This window comes from Trichosurus vulpecula, chromosome 8 (assembly GCF_011100635.1).
Source record: "Trichosurus vulpecula isolate mTriVul1 chromosome 8, mTriVul1.pri, whole genome shotgun sequence".
NCBI classification, from domain to species: domain Eukaryota; kingdom Metazoa; phylum Chordata; class Mammalia; order Diprotodontia; family Phalangeridae; genus Trichosurus; species Trichosurus vulpecula.
The window spans coordinates 219,381,753-219,401,199 of NC_050580.1; the positions used below are offsets into that span (position 1 = coordinate 219,381,753).

The following is a 19,447-nucleotide window of genomic DNA, read 5'->3' on the forward strand; positions in this document are numbered from 1 at the left end:
TCTTGTAGCTCTCTGCAAAGGCTACATGAATAATCAAAATGGGAAGGTAATAGACCATAGCTTATAGTCTGCAGTATCCTGGTAGTATCTTAAGTAAACTGAAGTTCATTCCAATCAGAACTAAAACACCAAAGAATTTTTTATGAGTCTAGACATAACAGAGCCAAGGTATTATTTTTTTTATTAAGGCCAACCACCTCATCAAGAAATTCCAAACTTACTACAGTGTAGCCCAAAAGTGTATATGATTTGTTACGAGTCTTTTAAGTCCAAGTCCTTCCAAAGGTTATAGTGATGATTTTCTTAAATGTCTCCTACAAAATGACAGGAAAATGATGGTCACTTGAGGGTCACTGTCTAAGAAAGTAATGCATCCCACATCCTGGATTTTCATCATTATTTCTGAAGGGAGTCCTGTGAGTCTTACTGGGACAGACATTTATGACAAACAATAAGGAAGTCATTCTCAATATTTTGTGATCTCCTTCTCCCATTGGTGAATTCCTCTAGAAACTTCTATTTTAAGGAAGAGCCAGGAAGAGCTATGCTTCACTCTCAGGACTTTGCCACCAAGGTTCAGCTTCCTTTCCCTTCCATTCATAAGACACCCTTCTCTCATTAGTAAGTTACTCCCAGAATCCACTTTGAGAAAGGGCCCAAATCACTCATCCTTCATTCTAGAAACTTTATTACTGTGACTCAAAGCAGTTACCTTCTCTCTCATCTAGTTCCCTCCCTTCCTTTCCCCCCTTTTCAGCTCAACTTTGATATGTTGTCTTCATCTATTTGGATGGAGGAAGCTCCCTGAAGGCATTGTCTTTCTCTTTGCTTGTATTTATATCCGCAGTGCTTAGAACTGTGCTTGATACAACAATGCTTGTTGATTTGGCAATTTGTGTTAGAGTTTGTAACAGCAAGCATCCTGGCATATCCAAGATGGTCTGGTAGCACAGATTCTTTGATCTGCTTTTCTTAAAGGAAAGCAATTTTTCAGGGGTCAACAATCTTACTTTAATTACATTCACTAGTTCAGCGGAAAGGTCGGCATCCTGAATGTGGTGAAAATACAAACAGAGAAATTAGCACAGAGATTCAACAGACCTGTATCCAACTATCTGAAAGAAAGTAATACAACCACCTACATACACCACCAGATGAGGGGAGCATTTACATCTGAGTGGTTGAGGGGCTCTTAACAAAACAGCTACTCAGAGTCCTGTCTAGGGTATAAAAAGGTCATTCTCAAAAGCAAGACCCCAAAGCAAAATCTTACCTTAGAATATATATATACACACATACATATATATATATGCATATATATATATAGATAGATACACACACACACACACACACACACTTTTGGCTAATAGGCTAAGAGCCAGAAGGCATCACAACCCTCATGACTCAGAGCCTAATTAGTTTAGTACCAAAAGGTGTGAAACCCTTTCTACAAGCAAGAGTCCCCTAAGCAAGCTCCCACTTAGGCAAGTTCCTCCCCTAGAGGCTCTATGTAACTCAGGATGTATCACAGCTGTGATTGAACACATGTGGTCACATAGACCTATTAATGAATGGGGAAGATCTTCCTATTCCACTAACATTACATTTGGCCCCAAGATCTTACACGTCTATTACATAGGCCTATGGGACTTTAAGGGCAACTTGTATCTGGATAGGCATTAACATCTCTTTAGAAGTAAATACAACATAATTCCCACAAAATAAACACAGTATGAGCTTCACATTTGCAAAATACATAGCAACATAACAAATCATTACCAGGGTGGCCACATGGCATTAAACAAACACACAAGTATATAACATAACATAACATAACATACCATCATTCTTTGGGGGTCAAAAACTTTGGGGAGTGAGCAACCAGCTTCTCCTCCCTCAATCCAAAACAAAAAAGTCCAAGTAAAAGTTCTCTTGGAGATGTGTTCTTCTCCCCATGCTGCCATTGCAGGCTTCCTCCTAGCAGTCTAAGGTGCGTGCTCTAATAAGCCAAGTCCCAGTCTTAACACTGGTCCAGCCCCCAACTTCCAAGTCCTGAGAGGCATCTGCACAACAAAGCAAACCCAGTGGGTCCTCGGGGATCACAGCACTTTCCCCCATCCACCATAGAAAAACTCTACCCCCTCCTAGGTCCCAAACCATCCCAGGGGAACACCGCATGAAAACACACTCAGTGCTCCTGCCTTGCTATACAGTTTTTGTCTTGCCCTGGGGCTGACTTCCAAGTTCTGGGGTTCCTCTTCCAGAAGGTCCAGAGGCCAACTGCTCCTAGCACCTGCCTGGGTCCACACACAGGCAGCTCTCCACTCCTGCTCCATGGCTCCATTACACTTCCACTACTTCTGCCGCTTCTGAACACTGCTCCAGCTCCTGCTTCAAGGTCTGGGGGGCAGTGTTCTTGCCTGGTTTCTGAATACAATACACTTCACAGTCTGGGGCAGGGCTATTCCAACCAAGCCCTGGCTCTGTCTCTGGCCATCCCCACCGCCCACAAGCATGTTTTCCTCCCACAGACACTGCTCTGGCCTGTCTCCCCCTGAGTGCTAGTGGGGTAGGGAGAGGGAAGGAGAGGTTATCTCCCAGCGGCCCTGCTCTGGGCATCTGAGAAACTGCTCCCATCACCACGACTCTCCTGTTTCCACTCAGGCCACTGCTGCTCCTGTGGCTCCACAGAAACATAGCAAGCACAACTGGGAAATAACAGACAATTATCCCAGTCCCCATACTTTCTGTTTAGTTTATGCAGATCCTACCAACTACAACAAATGTAACAGCAAGCACCCTGGCATATCCAGGATGGCCTGCTAGTATCAGTTCTTTGATCTGCTTTTCTTAACGGTGTTTCCACAATCCGTCTAGCAGTTTCTGCGGGGGTGTAAGACCCGCTCACAGCCAGCACCCAGAAAGCTGCCGGCACGCTGGGAAAGCACAAGTTCTTTTGATCTGCTTTAATAAAGAAAGCAAGGTTAAAGGGGTTGACAAGTTTACTTTAATCCACCATACAGACAGCATTCACTTAGTTCAGGGGAAAAAGCCAGCACCCTGAACTTCAGAGAAAATTGCAAATAAATTACAAACATTAACAGACAGACCAAATACAGATTCATAGTTACCAACATCTAGGTTCAGCCTGGGAGCTCAGAACAAGGGCTGGCCCAGAGTCACGCATGCCACCACTGCTGTGAGTAAGGGAGCTCCAAAGAACAAACAGCCAACCCCTGGTTTTTATATCTTTTTCAGTGTCAGGGGAGAGTCACACATTCGACTCACCCACCTGACCTAGAATCGTCACAGAGAGGCAGACTTAAACCCACGTGGTCTAAAAGCCTCTGCTCTCCCAGACATGTAAACTAGGCCCTCCCTGGAGTTAGCCCCACCTTGGGCCCCACCTTAGTTGCCAATCCACACCCACTAAGGTTTTACACCTAATAGGGGTTTGGGCCTGGGGCTTGGCACCTAGTAAGACTCAATCAAAGACACTGAATTAATCAAAGGAAACAAAGGCCAAACTCTTCAAGGGCACTTGTTGAACTAAGTGCTAAGGAGCCCATTTTGATTACCAACACGAAAGGAAAGCAACTTTTAAGGGGTCAAAGATCTTACTTTAATTACATTCACTACTTCAGGGACACCCTGAATGTGGAGAAAATATAAACAGAGAAATTAACGCAGAGATTCAACAGAGAGGGCTCCAACTGTCTGAACAAAGTAATACAACCACTTACATACACCACCAGATGAGGGGAGCATTTACATCTGAGTAGTTGGAGGGGGCTCTTAACAAAAAGGCTACTCAGAGTTCTGTCCAGGGAAACAAAATGTACTTCTCATAAGCAAGCCCCCAAAACAAAATCTCACCTTAGAATATATATACACTTTTGGTTAATAGGCTCAGAGCCAGAAGGCATCACAACCCTCATGATTCAGTGCCTGTAGAGCCAATATAATACCCACAGTGGCTGCTATGAATATGCCAGCATATTTCTGAATCGCAAAATATAACAGACTCTTTCTATGGAAGAGAAAACCTAAACATTTATTCAAACAACAGAAAGCCAAATCCATCATAGTAATAAAGAAATCCATCATAATAACCAAGAAGTCTATACACATTACCAATGCAGGGGGCACTGCCACTCCCAAACCTTCCTTCCGTCAAGCTTCCCCACAAACTCCCTTAACCAAAATCACTCCCTCTCTCACTCACACTCTGCTCTCTCTCTCCCAGCTCAGACTCACTCCAACTTCCTACTCCATCCCTTCATGCTCCACCTGTTTGGCAAGCTCTTCCCACCACAGGCTCATGTGACTCAGACTCATGTGACTCAAGCAGGTCACATGGTCCTATTAATGGATGGGAAAGATCTTCCCATTTTCATTAACAGAAAATTCTGCCCCAAGATCTTTCATATTTATTACATAGGTCAATGGGAGTTTAGGGGCAACTGGTATCAATAGAACTGTACAACAATATAACAGGGATAACACTAAATAAACACATAAAACAATATCTTAGGGTGAGGCTTGAGCACGAGCACCCCATCATTCCCCCCCAAATGAATGGGGCCTAAAATCCCTTGGAATAAGGAGCGAAGGCCTCTTCTTCTATAGCTACTTCCTGCTGAGACTGGAGGTAGAGCTGCCCCTGCCCCAAGAGGTCCCATTCAAGGGGTCAGGTCTTTAGCTGGCATCTGAAGCATGGTCGATGCTAGGTCCAGGAGTGATACAGCACAGTCTTAGACAAGGGGTGACATCCAGCTTAAGCAGTCAGACATCTACAGGTAGAAGGCACCAAACCTTCAGGAAACAAATCTAGCAAACAAGTTGAAAAGACAAAAAGAATAAGGAGACAACAACCAGAAGCAGGGTAAACATAGGGTCAGCCATGCTTCTGGAATCCATGAACCCACTAAAACTGTATTAATTCCTATCTTCCTTACTGCTGTGTGTTTCTTTAATCTGAGCTGGGGCTTGGCCAATTTCCTATTCTCCCTGAAGGTGTGACAAACCTGGAAACAATGATTCAGGGGGTTCTCTAGGGGCGTTCTTACTTCCCTATTCAGTCTAATATTAAGCCCCTTTTCTAGGTGTATCTTATATAGTTCATTAGTTGGAATACCATCTATTCTTCCAAAATCTATCCCTGCTCTTAGTAAAGCAGTAAACAATTCTTTTCTTGTTAATATAGTCTGACTTTGAATCTGCTGGTTATTTACTCTTCTCTCTTAAGGAAATTTATCTTTTCCTCATTCCTCTAAGTCACTTAACCGTGAAATCTTATCCAGTACCTCTGAAAGAGGGTGCCCTATTTCCCCAAGTATTAGAGTCAGAATTAGGTGTTTGTAAGCAGGAGGAGCTGTCTTCACTCTTATATTTCTATGAGAAATTATTAAAGGATGTGGCAGCAATATGGCTAGCAGCTACTGTGGCTGTATAAGACCAACAACAACCAGCACACAGAAGAGCTGCTAACACTGGTTCTTTGATCTGCATTTCTAAGGAAAGCAACTCTACGTATGTTTAATCAAACATACATATATCATATCATTCATTTAGCTCAGGGGGAAAAGATCAGCCCCCTGAACTTCAGGGCAAATACAAACAGAAATTACCAACATCAACAGACAGACCCTGAATGATTCAAATCACAATACATAGTTACCAGATAAGAACCAACGGGTATAGTTTAGCAAAGCCAGGGGGCAGTTACAATGGCTTGCCTAGAGTCTCAACGTTCCTTCCATGAGTGAGCCTCAAAAGTCAAACACCAAGCTCCCCTCAGTTATATCCTGTTCAGAGCCCTGAGGGCTCTGACCTCATCCAGGCTGGGTGTATGAAAGTTCCCCATCCCCAGCATCACATCATATACAAGTCAACGACTCCTGATTGCCTCAGTGCTGAGTAATAGCCGATTAATACTCCAAAACAAAGATAGCAAAAGGTTTCCCACTGATTCAAACAAAGGGGAGACTTGATTGTCCTAGCATCCCAAAAGGGAAGAACAGCAGAGTCTGATTGCCATAACAAGGGAATACTGTGATAATGCATCTGCACCTCCAATCATAATTGCAGTCTTCATTACCTCTTCCTTTAACTTTCTCATATAGTCTCTAAGCGAATACCAGGGTCTATCTCTACTAGGCCACATAGAGTCAGCAGGATATGTTTGTTGCATCCTTCTACAGCCAAAGCTAACAGATTAGTTCCTTTGTTACCTCCTTGCATATGGTCATCCCTAAAAGCTTGCTGTACAAAAGGATTCTGACTAATACCCATAAATTTCAAACAATCTATGTCATCTATCTCTTCTTCTCTGGCTCCTTCATCACTGATCCTCACCATCCAAGATACTAACAATTCTCCCATTTTTTGGGTGGATCAACTCAAAATATCTGTGACCTCCTGAAATCCTCAATTACTTCCTTAAACACTGTGTGGCCCCTCTGGTTCTCTTGCTTTCTTCCTAGTATTGGATGAACCTCTGCATTGCTAAAAGCCTCCTCATTTAACTTTGTCTCATTTTTCTCCCATACAGTTTCCTGGCAAGTGTTTGGGCCTCAATCAAGCCCAGCCTGTGCACTTACATGCACCTTCCTCTTGTTAATTTTTTGCTTCTTTTTCTGAGCTAAATTCACAGTTGCTTTTTCTTCTACCACCTGAAACGTTCTAGCTTGCTCTTCCAAAGGAAAGTTTGAATGCTGTAGCATAGAAAGCTTCTCATGCAAATCAGCTAACTCCTTTTTCATCTGAACCTTTTCCTCTAGCAATTTTTCTCTGCTTTTACATATAATACAATAACTTGTTAGCAAGGCCCAGCCTTTTCTACACAACTCTGCCATTTCTTTCCCTGATTCTTTTGGTATTCCTTGAAAACATCTTTCTAAATCTCTGGGTGCTCTATTCTGTAGCCTCGGTTCCCAGTTTTCACAGAGTCCTGTGCTTTTAGCCCATTCTCTCCCCAGGGAGGAATAAGGTAGATCCTCCCATCCTGGAATGTCCATTTCCTTCCCTGAAGCCTTCCTGCTTCTAAGTAGAAGTTTTATACTTTGCCATCCCATCCTCGTCACCAAATGTAGCACCAATGTACCACCCACAGTGGCTGCTATGAATATTTCTGAATCGCAAAATATAACAGACTCTCTCCATGGAAAACAAAACCAAAACATTTATTCAAACTCCAGAAAGTCAAATCCATCATAGTAATAAAAAACTCCATCATAGTAACCAAGAAGCCTATACACATTACCAACACAAGGGGCATCGCCATCCTCAAACCTTCCCTCTGTCAAGCATCCCCGCAAAGAGACTCCCTTAAGCAAAATCACTCCCTCTCTTACTCATACTAGCTGCTCTGCTCTCTTGCTCTCTCTCTCTCTCTCTCTCTCTCTCTCTCTCTCTCTCTGTCTTCCAGCTCTGACTCACTCCAACTTACTGCTCCACCTATTTGGCAGACTCCTCCCACCACTGGTACATGTGACTCAAGTCACAGGGGCCTATTAATGGATGGGAAAGATCTTCCCATTTTCATTAGCATAGCAGTGCCTAATTAACTTAGTACAAAAAGGTGTGAAAGCCTTCCTACAAGTAAGCTTCCCCTTAGGCAGGTTTCTCCCCCAATGGGCTCTATGTGACTCGGGATGTATCATAGCTATGATTGAACACATGTGGTCACATACACCTATTAATGGATGGGGAAGATCTTCCTATTCCATTAACATTACAGAGTTTTGTTAAGTTTTTTCCTGATACTAGTCATATAGACTCCAACTTATACAATAATAAAACTGCATTTTCTTCACAAGTTCAAGCAATCTCTATATGACTGTCTTCTCCACAGTAGCAACAGAAGGTGGATTTGCTCTTCTGATTATCTCCTGGTGGCCCTGTCTGTCTTGTTTTTGTGGCCTCTAGATGACTAATAATGAAGTGATGACTAAATTTTCCTTACACAGAAAACCAAATACAAAACCAAAATAAAATCAAAATGAAAGGAAATTTAAAAAAATAAAAACAGGAAAATAGGTTGTAGAAACTCAATGGAATTAAACAAAAATATATTTCAACAAAATTGCGCATAAAAATTATAAATTCAACAACCAATAATTCTTCTAAGTAAGTATTGGCAAAAAGTTGAACAAAATTTAACTCCAAACTTAATATTTATAGCAATTATACTAATTCTACTAATAAACCCTGCTTAAAAGAAATGGGAAAGTAGAAATAAAATAACAATCAAACTCCCAAAACTGAGGGAAGAAAAATGTCGCCTGGTGAGATCCCTTTTATAGCATTGATGGAGTGGTGTACTGAGTACCCCCCTCCTAACACACACACACACACACACACACCACCACCACCACCACCACCTCATAGCTGGATGGAGGCTTTTAGAAAGCAATTAAGGAAGTTCCTTTTATTCAGCTACTCTTTGGTATGCAACCTAGAGAGTCTAGGCATTTCTTACAAATGAGGAGGTTCTGCTGGGCAGGTATGGTTTAAGCAGAAGTCACAAAGAAATGCCCACTTTTCTAATAATAATAATATTTATATGTCACTTACTATGTGCCAGGTACTGTGCTGAGTTTTACAATTATTATTTCATTTGATCTCACTTGATGAAGGGTTCTTTTATTAATGTTCAAACAGTATTCACTGTTCACTTTGTTCACTCTCTCTTTCTGGAAATTTTGAGATCTTCCTTTCTCCAACTTCAGCACCACGCCTAATCTTTCTTCACTTTTTTCTTCTATCAAGACTGATAAGAGAGGCAAGGGACCAGTCAGTCCTCCAAGGAGGAAGGAGGAAGGAGGAAGTGGTGACTACTAAATTAATTGTAAAGTAGTCTGGGTCAAGAAAATAAGGAAGGACTTGTAAAAATCGGAAGCTGAGTGCAGGTAATCTGATGTCACAGAAAAATATATTTGAGTGAAATTTGCTCCCAGGAAGATGACTTAATTCCAACTTGGGTTTTCCATTATGTGTCTAAAAAAAGAAGATTCACAACTAAACTTGAGCTTCAGGTGTACTTTGGGGAACACCAATAGGTCTGTGAAGTGCCCCAAGGATCAGCAGAGTTCACATGGGAGACCTTAAGTTCCTCATTATCACCAGAATTGCCTTGGCCCAAATCTACATTTTTGTGATACCTACCCTTTTGATATCTGGAAATGGGCCACTATCACTGGGTCTGAACCCAAAGCAGCCCCTTGAAGAGAAAATTGAAGAGGAATGTGAACATGTACTCCAGCTGTCTTACTTCTGTGTCAGACTTTTGAATGCAGAAGAATGTGGTACAGAAACAGAAGACAAAAGGGTAGTATGTCACCTCTAGTGGTATCCTATCAAAACTGGAAGCAAATAAAGTCACCAGTATTTCAGGCAAAAATATATATATATATATATATATATATGGTTGGTCTTTGGAGAGGTTCCAATGAAGCCAAAACTCAGAGAGAGAAGTCACTGAGGAAACTGATTCCTCTGGAACCCCAGAAAAACTGCAACTAAGATTTCCCTCACAGCCTGGGTAAGTATTACAAAGTTAAACAGGTAGGGCAGCCCCATCATTGTGCATAGCATGAAAAAAACAAATAATTTGGGAAGACAACTATGTGTACAGTACATAAACATAACAACTGTCCTCATTTTCCCAAGAGCAAAAAAAATAGCAAAGTTACCTGGTCCCTGATATGTTACTAAGTGGTCCTGGGTGCTATTTCCAGCTCTGCTGAAGCAAACCTTCAGGGGTGTTGTTGTTATTGTTGTTCAGTTATTTCAGTCCTGTCCAACTCTAGGGTCATGATGGAGTAGTGTAGTCGGGACAAAGATACTGGAAAGGTTTGCCATTTCCTTCTCCTGCTCACTTGACAGAAGAGGAAACTGAGGCAAACACAGTTAAGTGACTTGCCCAGGGTCACACAGTTAGTAAGTGTCTGAGTCCAGATTTGAACTCATGAAGATAAATCTTCCTCACTTCAGGCCTGGCACTTTGTCAATAGTGCCACCTTGCTATCCTTGGGCAAAGCAAGTCTGACTAATTAGGGTTATTCTTCTGGTTTTTAAAGTCAGCTAGCTTAGTAACAATCATATTACCTATCATTCACTTAAAGAAAATTGCTATTATGGTGACTGAGATAAACTCCAAAAGATTAATGTCGAAATGGTACATATAATTCACTTTAAAGACAATCTCATAAATCAGCATGTTGACCTTTTAGTGTATAATGCTTTGCTATTTTTAATAGCTTCTGCCACAACATGATGCCAAAACCAGAAAAAAATGAGAGTATCTATAGCTATTAGTAAGAACACACACATATATCTATGTACATACATATATGCATACATATGCATGTATAATGTATATACAAAATTAAAAGAAAATCTAAATTAAAAATTAAATTTCAAAGACAAGCACAGAAGAATAAAAGGATGGCAGAACTCTGCTGAAATCATCCCCTGAGTTCTATTTACTTTCTCACATGAGATCTAATACATTAGCTACATGTTGAGAGAAAGGAGGCATTATTTTACATACTCCAGCACATCTCTACTTTAGCTACCAATTTGGCTAGGACTAGTAGAGGCCCAGGTTGACCTGAAAAGAAGAGGATTAAATCCTTGTAATTTGACTTCCAGCCTCACCACTTGACTGAAACAGCTTTCTCTAAGGCAGGTCTGCACAACATGCAGGCCATGGGCTGCTTGCAGCCCACCAAAGGATTTCCAGCAGCCTGCGAAAAATGTAGAGGATGTGAAAAAAAGTAAAGATGTGACAAGTGCTTTGTCCATGTCCCACTTAACCTGCTTTCCACTAGTCACTCTTGTGCCTGTCATGTGATTTGCTGGGTGGGTTGCCATAGCCCTATCTTTCCTGCTTGTCACATGACCCGTGGTGGCCAACCATCATCAGTCTGTCCCACCTGAGAGGATAGATTTCATGATAAATAAAAACCTTAAGTAATATGTGTAATTACTTGATATTAATTGAAATTTCCCTTTTTTAATATGGTTTATTTGCAAAATAGTTTAATCATTAATTATACCTCTACTTGGAAAGTAAGCCACTAATAGTCTATTTTAATTTTGGCCCCTACCTACTGCCAGGCTGTACAGGTGTGCCCTAATGTTACCAATGATAGTTTAATTGCTAAATACAATTGCCTTTTGTTAGTCCTCATCCTTCTTGACCTCTCTCAATCCTGGTTCTCCTCTGACCATGGCTGCTCCGTTTTCTTGGCTGGAGCCTCATCTGTATCTACTCTCTCTGTCTCTCTCTTTCTCTGTCTATCTCTCTCACTCTCTCCTTTTGTCAGTATCTCTCTGTCTCTATCTCCGCCCATCTCTCTCGCTCTCTCATTTTGTTTGTGTTTCTCTGTCTCTCCTTGTTTATTGCTCTATGAGTTTCTGTCTATTCTCTGTCTCCCTCTCTCTGTCTCTGCTTTTCTCTCTCTCTTTCTCTGTCTTTGCCTCTCTGTTTCTGTTTCTCCTCTCTGTCTCTCTGTCTCTCGGTCACTCTGTCTCTGTTTCTGTCTGTCTGTCTCTCTCTATCTATCTATCTATTTATCTACCTCTATCTCTATCTCATTGGTTCCATGGATCAAATATCATCTCTATGCATCTCCAAAGTTGACATATCCTGCCCTAGTCTTCTCCTGAGCTTCAGGCTCACATCACCAACTCTCTGTTGAAGTTGGTAATGTGAGTCCTCCAATCTTCACCTGGATGTCCCACTGACATCTCAAACTCAACATGTCTAAAACATAACTCATTATTTTTTACCCCAAATTAATACACCTCCTAAATTCCCTTTTCCTGTTACAGATACCACTTTCCTTCCAGATATTGAGCTTAACAACCATGGGGTAATTCTAATCTCTTCATTCATGCCCACCTCCCCCAATCATGCTGATACAACTTCCACAGCATTTCCCACATTTATTGCCTTTTCTCCATTTGATTGACCACTACCCTCAGTCAGATTCTCATCACTTCCCACAATATTCTCCTAACTGGTCTCCTTGCCTTCAGTCTCTTCTTTCTCTAATCCATCCTCCACATGGTTGCCAAATGCCAAATCAACGATCCTAAAGCCTGCATCACTCCCCTGCTCAAGAAGTTCCAGTGACTCTATTTCTTCTAGACTCAAGTACAAACTCTTGTGTTTAGCATTTAAAGCTTTCACAATCTACTTTTGATCTATCTTTACAAAATGATTTCACACTTTTCCCCTCACAAACTCTATGTTCCAGCTAAATTGGCCAATTTATGGTTCCCTAAAGGAGACATTCCATCTTCTATCTGTCCATTACATTGGCTCTTTCCCACCGCCAAAATGTTCTTCCTCCTCATCTCCAGCCCTTGTAACCAATTAACATTTATCAAGCGCCTACTATGTGCCAGACAAATGCTAGCTCCTGTGAAGTCTTTCCTGATCCCTTACTCACCCCTAGTTGTTAGCACTGTACCTACTGCCTCCCTAATAACTTTGTATTTGTTTTTCACATGCTTTGTATTTGACTATCAATATGTGTTTTCTCAAAGGAATATAATCTCCTTGAGGGCAGGAAATGTTTTCTTTTCATTTCTGTATTCCCTAACATTTAGCACAGCTCCTGGCACTAAATAAATGTTTATTGTATCTAACTTAATCCAGAATCAATGTGCCAAAGCAAAACCTTAACATTTGAAATTTGAAACAATCCAAAACCCGATCTCCAAATGTGTTAAATGAGTGTGACACACATGTTCATTATCCACTAATAAGGAGAAGGAAATACCAACTACTTTTCAGATGAGTTCAGCTGAATGATCTATTTCTCATGTGTGATGATTATAAAACTTTATTATCTGGAAGAAGTTTTAATTTCTAGTGCAAATGCAATTTATAAAGCTGGTGTACACACACACACACACACACACACACACACACACACACTACAGCTATGATGCTTGAGGGGAAAATGAAGTTTTCCTTCAAAACAACTATAATCCGGGAGAGTTTTCTTCTTTATGGTGAGAGAGAGGAAAAGTTTAAGGTTTCTGAGTTGAGTGCCTAAAGAACTGCCCCTTTTTAACTTGCCAAGCTTTTCAGGATAAGTCAGTACTGGGGTGATGTCATCTGTTATCTCATACTTGATGGTGTTGTCTTACGCTTAATTAAGCTGATTCCCTTGTTTTCCGCATAGATGGCACTCCCCCACCCCGCCTGTTCTCATCAGTTTCTTTTCAGCCAGCAGAGTGAGCAGCCCCCTTCCAGCCGTGGAAGAAAGAGGAAGTGTCTCAACTTCTGGCCGCAGTGGGACCTCTAGTGTTGACTCTGTCCTGGCACAGTCCTCTGAAGTACAAACACACACAGACTGCTCATTGTTTGGAGCCCTTCACCAGCCCACTCATCCTAATATGGAATGCAGCAGGAAACCCATGATTTCCTGACACTTAGCAAGCTGGAGAAAGAAAGGAAAAACTCCATTTGAAAAAAATCCCGGCTTTCCTCCATGTTAGATGTGAAATGGAAAATGGGAAGGATTTAGAAGAAATCCCTGGTGTCTCCAGCCAAGTTGGAGAAAGGGAGGAAAGAGCGAAAGCTTCAGGCTGTTATCTTTCAAGATCACAGTAAACACCCAGATCTCTAAGAAAATGAGGGTGTCTTGATTCAAACGACAGGGGAAAGACAAGCTATTTTATTTTTCTTTCAAAGTGGACATTCCCTTTCTTTACCAGCATGGTAAAGTGAGAGGGCAAACAGCAGCAACCTGGAAAATGTTAAGTCTGAGCCAAGAGTACCCAGCTAAGTGAGGGTAAACACAACCTGGGCGCTCACTCGGGTTTTTCTTCATGCGCTCTTAGAAGAACTTGGAGAATCAGGAATAGCCCCAGTAAGAATGAACTGCAAAGAGGAACGAGGGCAAAGTGGCTGCCCCAGCGAGGAGGACGTGAAGAAACCCCTAAAGTGTGTGGTGGTCGGAGATGGTGCGGTGGGGAAAACCTGCTTACTGATGAGTTACGCTAATGACGCCTTCCCAGAGGAGTACGTGCCTACCGTGTTTGACCACTATGCAGGTAAAGACGATTTTTTGTGACATGCGGAAATTGTACAATGACCATCACTGTCCTCAAATAATCGAAAAGGGACGGGGGCGGGGGGCTGTTCCTTATTCAAACAAGTGTATTTCAGCCACTATTCTGTAGTTGTCTAATAACTAACTGATGACAAAAGGATTAATGAAGAGGAGAAAGGAGAGACAGACAAATTATCAAAGTAAAGTTCAAAGAGACCAGTCTTACTTCTTGGATTGTTAGGAGATTCAGGAAAGGAAGTAAGCCAGATCCTTTAGTCTGCTAAACTAAGGGGAATTGGCAAATCGATTTATGCCACATGTTTATTTTTATTATTATTTTAAGCAACTATATAGTGTTGGAAAAATTAACCTAAATTTCCATTTGGTTTCTTAGGCTATAGCCATAAGTTTGAAGGGTGGTTTGTTTTTAAATGGCATCCTTTAAAAAGCCAACATTATTTTGGCAGCATTTCACACCCCCCCCAAAAAAAAACTTTTATTCATAGGTTTTGCATAAAAACATTCACCCTGCAACTTTTTTCAAGTGATATGTGTGTGTGTGTATGTATGTGTGTGTGTGTGTGTGTGTGTGTGTGTATAAAGCACTTTGCAAACTTTAAACCACAATATAAATGATATTATTCAAAATCATTCAAATGTTTGTCCATGGAAGTTAAGCAAAAATTTATGAATACTATCACTGAATGGACTCACGTTTTTATCACGGCCATCAGCAACCCAAAACTTTTATTTTGTCATGTGAATTTGTGTATAATAAGAAGAAAAAGGTTTTTATAGTTATCATCTAGCTACAATATATCTTGAAGCAAAAGAAATAATTTCATTATTTTATTTTTTTTTATTAATACATGGCATATTAGAAAGAGCACTGCTTTTCAAGTCAGAGGACTTGGGTTCAAATCTTGCCCCCTGCCGTTTATCACCAAAGTGGTTTGGGCAAGTAACTTAACTCTGGAACCTAATTTCTCCTTCTGAGCAATTGTACTGTGTTCTCAAAGTCTCTTCTAAATTTAAATCTATGGTCCTATGATAAAAGCCTAGAATGTCCAATGGGAAAAGCAGAGCAGATCAATTCAAAATTAATGGAAGATCTGTTAAGCATGTGACACTGTGTAGGGCATAAAAGAATTACAAAGCATTGTTTAGAACCAAAAGTCCTAGGTTCAGATTTTGGCTCTGCCACTTACTTCCTGTGTGCCCTTGGCAAGGTGTTCAATTTCTCTAGACCTCCAATCTCTAATCTAAAGGTCTTTCCATTTCTGAATCTATATTCTGGAAGTACTTGAGTCAAAAATGTCATTCTTTTAACTGATTTATGCTTTCTAGGATGTTCTGAAGTGAGGATATGAACAGTCCATTGAATTAGAAATGACTACAATGTTATTTAAACTTTTACATTCAGATGCTTACTTTTCCTCATGATTTTGTATTCTGTAGCAGATCATAGGATCTAGGATTTGAGAACTTCAAGAAACCTTAGATCTTATTAGACCCTTCAAAAGCTACTTAGCAAAAACCTTAGGATACTATTTCTGCACAATATTCTCATGATAACATCTTTTCAGAGATTTGGGATTTTGCGATAGGAAAAATTTATCTATGTGTACCTTGGCTTTGGGTCAGGTTTAGCAAAAGGGAAATAGCCAACAGGAAACCTGAGTAATTGTTTGGTTTGCTCCATGACCAACTGAAGCCTTCTTTCCATAGGAAGTAGCCTCTTTTCTAGAAATAAACAATCAACTAAGTCACCTCCTCCACCTCCATTTATGTGATTTATGGTCTGTATTATGAAGAAGATAAAAACAACACATTCCTCCCCAATCCCATCTCCCCAAAGCCACTGTGAAAAGAGCTGGTCACTTCCCAATAGAATCTTTGCTATATTTGCAAAAGCTTAAAAACAAATTTTGTTCATGATTCCTCTAAGCCCTTTCTGAAAATATAATTACAATGTATGAACCCCCAAGAATATTTTAACAAGAATGGCATACAGAAAAGAGTGGGTATGTCATCACCTTGACAGTATAAGTAATTTTATGTGCCTAAACCCTGCCAGGTGTCTACAGAAAGTTACTCACAGTCCAGACCCGCTAAGCTGAGGCAAACTTCCTTTTTGCTGCAAAGAAGATCCCAAAATGATAAGTATTTCTTTCAGAAAGCTACAAAATAAAGGAAGAATCCAGACACTGAGGAAAGAGGCTCCAGTCATTTCAAAAAGTCATATCTAAATTCCAAATTACTATCTCAGCCATATTTCAAAATAAACTGGGACTGTGAGACAAAAAAGGGAGAGAAAGAGAGATATTTTTGAGAAGTAGAAATGGCCAAAGAAACATGAGGTTACATGTTATTAGGATATAATGATCCTATGGCGTATCTATAGAATCTATAATGAATCTAAGCTCTGTATCTGGAGCTAGGGAGGCCCGAGTTCAAATCCAGTCTCAGACACTTAGTAGCTATGTGTCTCTGGGCAAATCCACCTCTATCTGCCACAGTTTCCACATCTGTATGGGGGATAATAATAACAGGTAGGAAGATAGAATGAGAAGCTATGTGAAAAGTGATTTATATAGTATATACATATTTATATAGTATATACATTAATACTTCAAATCCCACCTCTCGCTATCTGTGCCACCTTGGGCAAGCTGTTTAACTTCCCTAGAAGTTGGTGACTCCATCTATAAAATGAGAGCTTAGACTAGATAGCCCAAAGGTTCCTTCCCAGTCTGCATCTTTGATCTATGAAGATAACTGGAAAGGAAATGCAGTGTGCAGGTGTAAATACAGCCTCATACTACAGAAAGTCCATTGGACACTGATTGCTAGTCCTAGGCTGTAAATTTCATGGCAGCAGGGACTGATTTCATCTTTGAAACTCAGCTACTCTTGCACAACATTAACTTCACTTTAAATTGTAGAACAAAACCCCATACAACACTTCGGAAGTATGGAAAGAGATATTGCAAAATCGGAAAACGATAGAGTATCCCCCAAAAGGATTTGGAGCCATTGCCTTAAGGATGAGAAAATAATTCCATGAATATTGTCATTAAAATGTCATCATCCCCTGTATGCCGCAATGAAGATGTTTCTCCCACCACCACCTATATGTCTTCTTTTAGACTGTGAACTGGAAAAGCATATATGATTATGAAATGAAAAATACAGAAGGAAATGGGCATAAGGTGGAACAGTTAGGCTGTCAGTTAGTTATTAGAAAGGTTTTACTAGTGATGATCATTAGACCTGGAAATGGGCGAATAGGGAAATAGGGAAGTCTATGGAATCTCCAACTCAGATGTTCTTTAAAAATTAAATTTTGAAGGATGTTCTAGTTATGGAACTATCTGTTAGCCGCAAGATAACCTCCCAATGCCTCTTCTCATTTTGAGGCCAGAACTACCCCTTTCTCTGGAGAGTATGCTTATTTCCTAAGGAAACTATCATAGTATAGGGTTTCTGTTTTTATAATTGAGCCAAACATGAATTAGTTCTTTGATTATAAGGTGGGGGTGATTAGAAGAAGCTGGCAGGCCAAAATATATAATCAATTGTATAAACCCAAAATAATATGACTAGAATTTATTAATTACCCACACACTACACAATACAAGGTAAAACAAATTTCCAAAGTAAATCCCCCCCACATCCCCCCCACCTTATCTAGTTAGACTTAATGGAAGCTTCCAGATCCCCCACAGAATGATAGTCACTATCACCCAGAAAGATTCTTCTTTCCTCTCAATCCTCGTTCCCATCCACTATCTGATTGAACATGCATCTTTATCCAGTCATAACAAATTTTATGCCTCATCACAAGATAATGTTAGCCCTTTCAATTATTTAGAAGCAATCTTCCCTTGCTGGTTGTGATCAACTTGTTGGTTCTCTTTGACAAAATAATTTTCAGTTCAAATGTTCAGTATATTCTAGGTCATTGAAAACTTCTAGTTCAGTGATAAAGAAATCACTAAATAGGAGCCACCCTTCTAAATCCTATTAGCCCTCAGCTAAATTGAGATGTTGACAGAGTGGGCTAGATGCTAGGCATAGGGCCCCATAGGGCCCCTAGTTTTATGGATATCTCCAGCACCTTATAAACATTTATTGAATTGAAAAAGGATTGCATGTTATGTCACCCAGAGTCTAAGAGAAAAATATAATTCCTTTAATATTTCCCAGAGGAGATATAAACAAGTTCATGTATACTATGAAATAATTTGATTGCCAACAAATTTGTTCTGTCTTCATAGAATGAATCAGAATTTTAATTGGACAATAAATAAAAGTTCTACCTACATAACTAGAAATACCATATAGATATCAACACTTAGGCTTTAAAAAAAGGCAAGAGAAATCTTATGGGACCTGCCTAGTGTCCTTTCTCACTACCTATCTTTACAAGGTTTCACCCATCAACCGGTTCATATGTATAAATTTATGATTCTAATGTCTCATAAAGTCATGATGAAGTTGGAAAGATGGTACAAAAGTGTGGTGGCAAGCACCTTTTTGTCTTTGTTTTTTTCTTTAGGAGTGCTTCACAGCACTAAGGCAATCAAGTGCCTTTGATGAGTCTTACCTTTGTTTCAATTGGGAGTCTTTGAATCAAGAGTCTTTGATACCTGCTTAAGAAACAGGAAAGCCTCAGACCTCAGTCTCCACACCCTTTTAGCACCCTTAGATGCTAAGCCCCAGGGCCTTGAGAAGTACATATATATACTCCAAGGTTGGCGTTTTGTTTTAGGGGTTTCACTCTTTGGAAGAGTGGCCACGTGGTTTGATAAGACAAGACTTTGGGTAGCCATTAAGAGCCCCACACCCACGCCCCCCAGCTCTGAAAACCCAGATGATGATTCTCTCTCTGGCAACTATGTATTGTGATTTGGTCAGAGAGAAAGAAACCTGTCTGTTGGTTTCTGTTATTCTCTCTGCTCGTAATTCCTGTTTGTAATTTCTATTTGTATTTTCTCTGAAAGTTCAGGGTGCTGACTTTTTCCCCTGAACTAAGTGAATGATATATACATATACATATATATATATATATGCTTAATTAAAGTAAGATTGTAAATCCCGTAAAGTTACTTTCCTTAGAAAAGCAGATCAAAGAGTCTGTGCTAGCAGCCCTCCTGTGTGCTGGTGCTGTTGGTCTTATACCCCCACAGCAGCTGCTCATCCCATGGTTGATACAAAAAGTAATTTCAACAATTAAGTTGTTTTAGATTTTACTTTAAAATAGAAAAAAGACAATATTACCTCTTTGTACCCATTACTGGTGATACATCTGCCCCAGTGACTCCTTTGAACCTGTACTACAGTGGAAAATCTACCAAATAATGTGA

The 19,447-nt window shown here is 40.3% G+C and overlaps 1 protein-coding gene across 1 annotated transcript in view; it reads left to right on the top strand.

Annotated features, from left to right (window-relative positions):
• Positions 1-13,529: 13,529 nt before the first annotated feature.
• The window catches only part of RHOJ (ras homolog family member J), a 139,629-nt gene continuing 133,711 nt past the window's right edge, over positions 13,530-19,447 (top strand). The window contains exon 1 of the mRNA XM_036769561.1: positions 13,530-14,079. Coding sequence (XP_036625456.1) covers positions 13,902-14,079 — 178 coding nt within the window. The 5' untranslated portion in view covers positions 13,530-13,901. The remainder of the gene's footprint in view (positions 14,080-19,447) is intronic.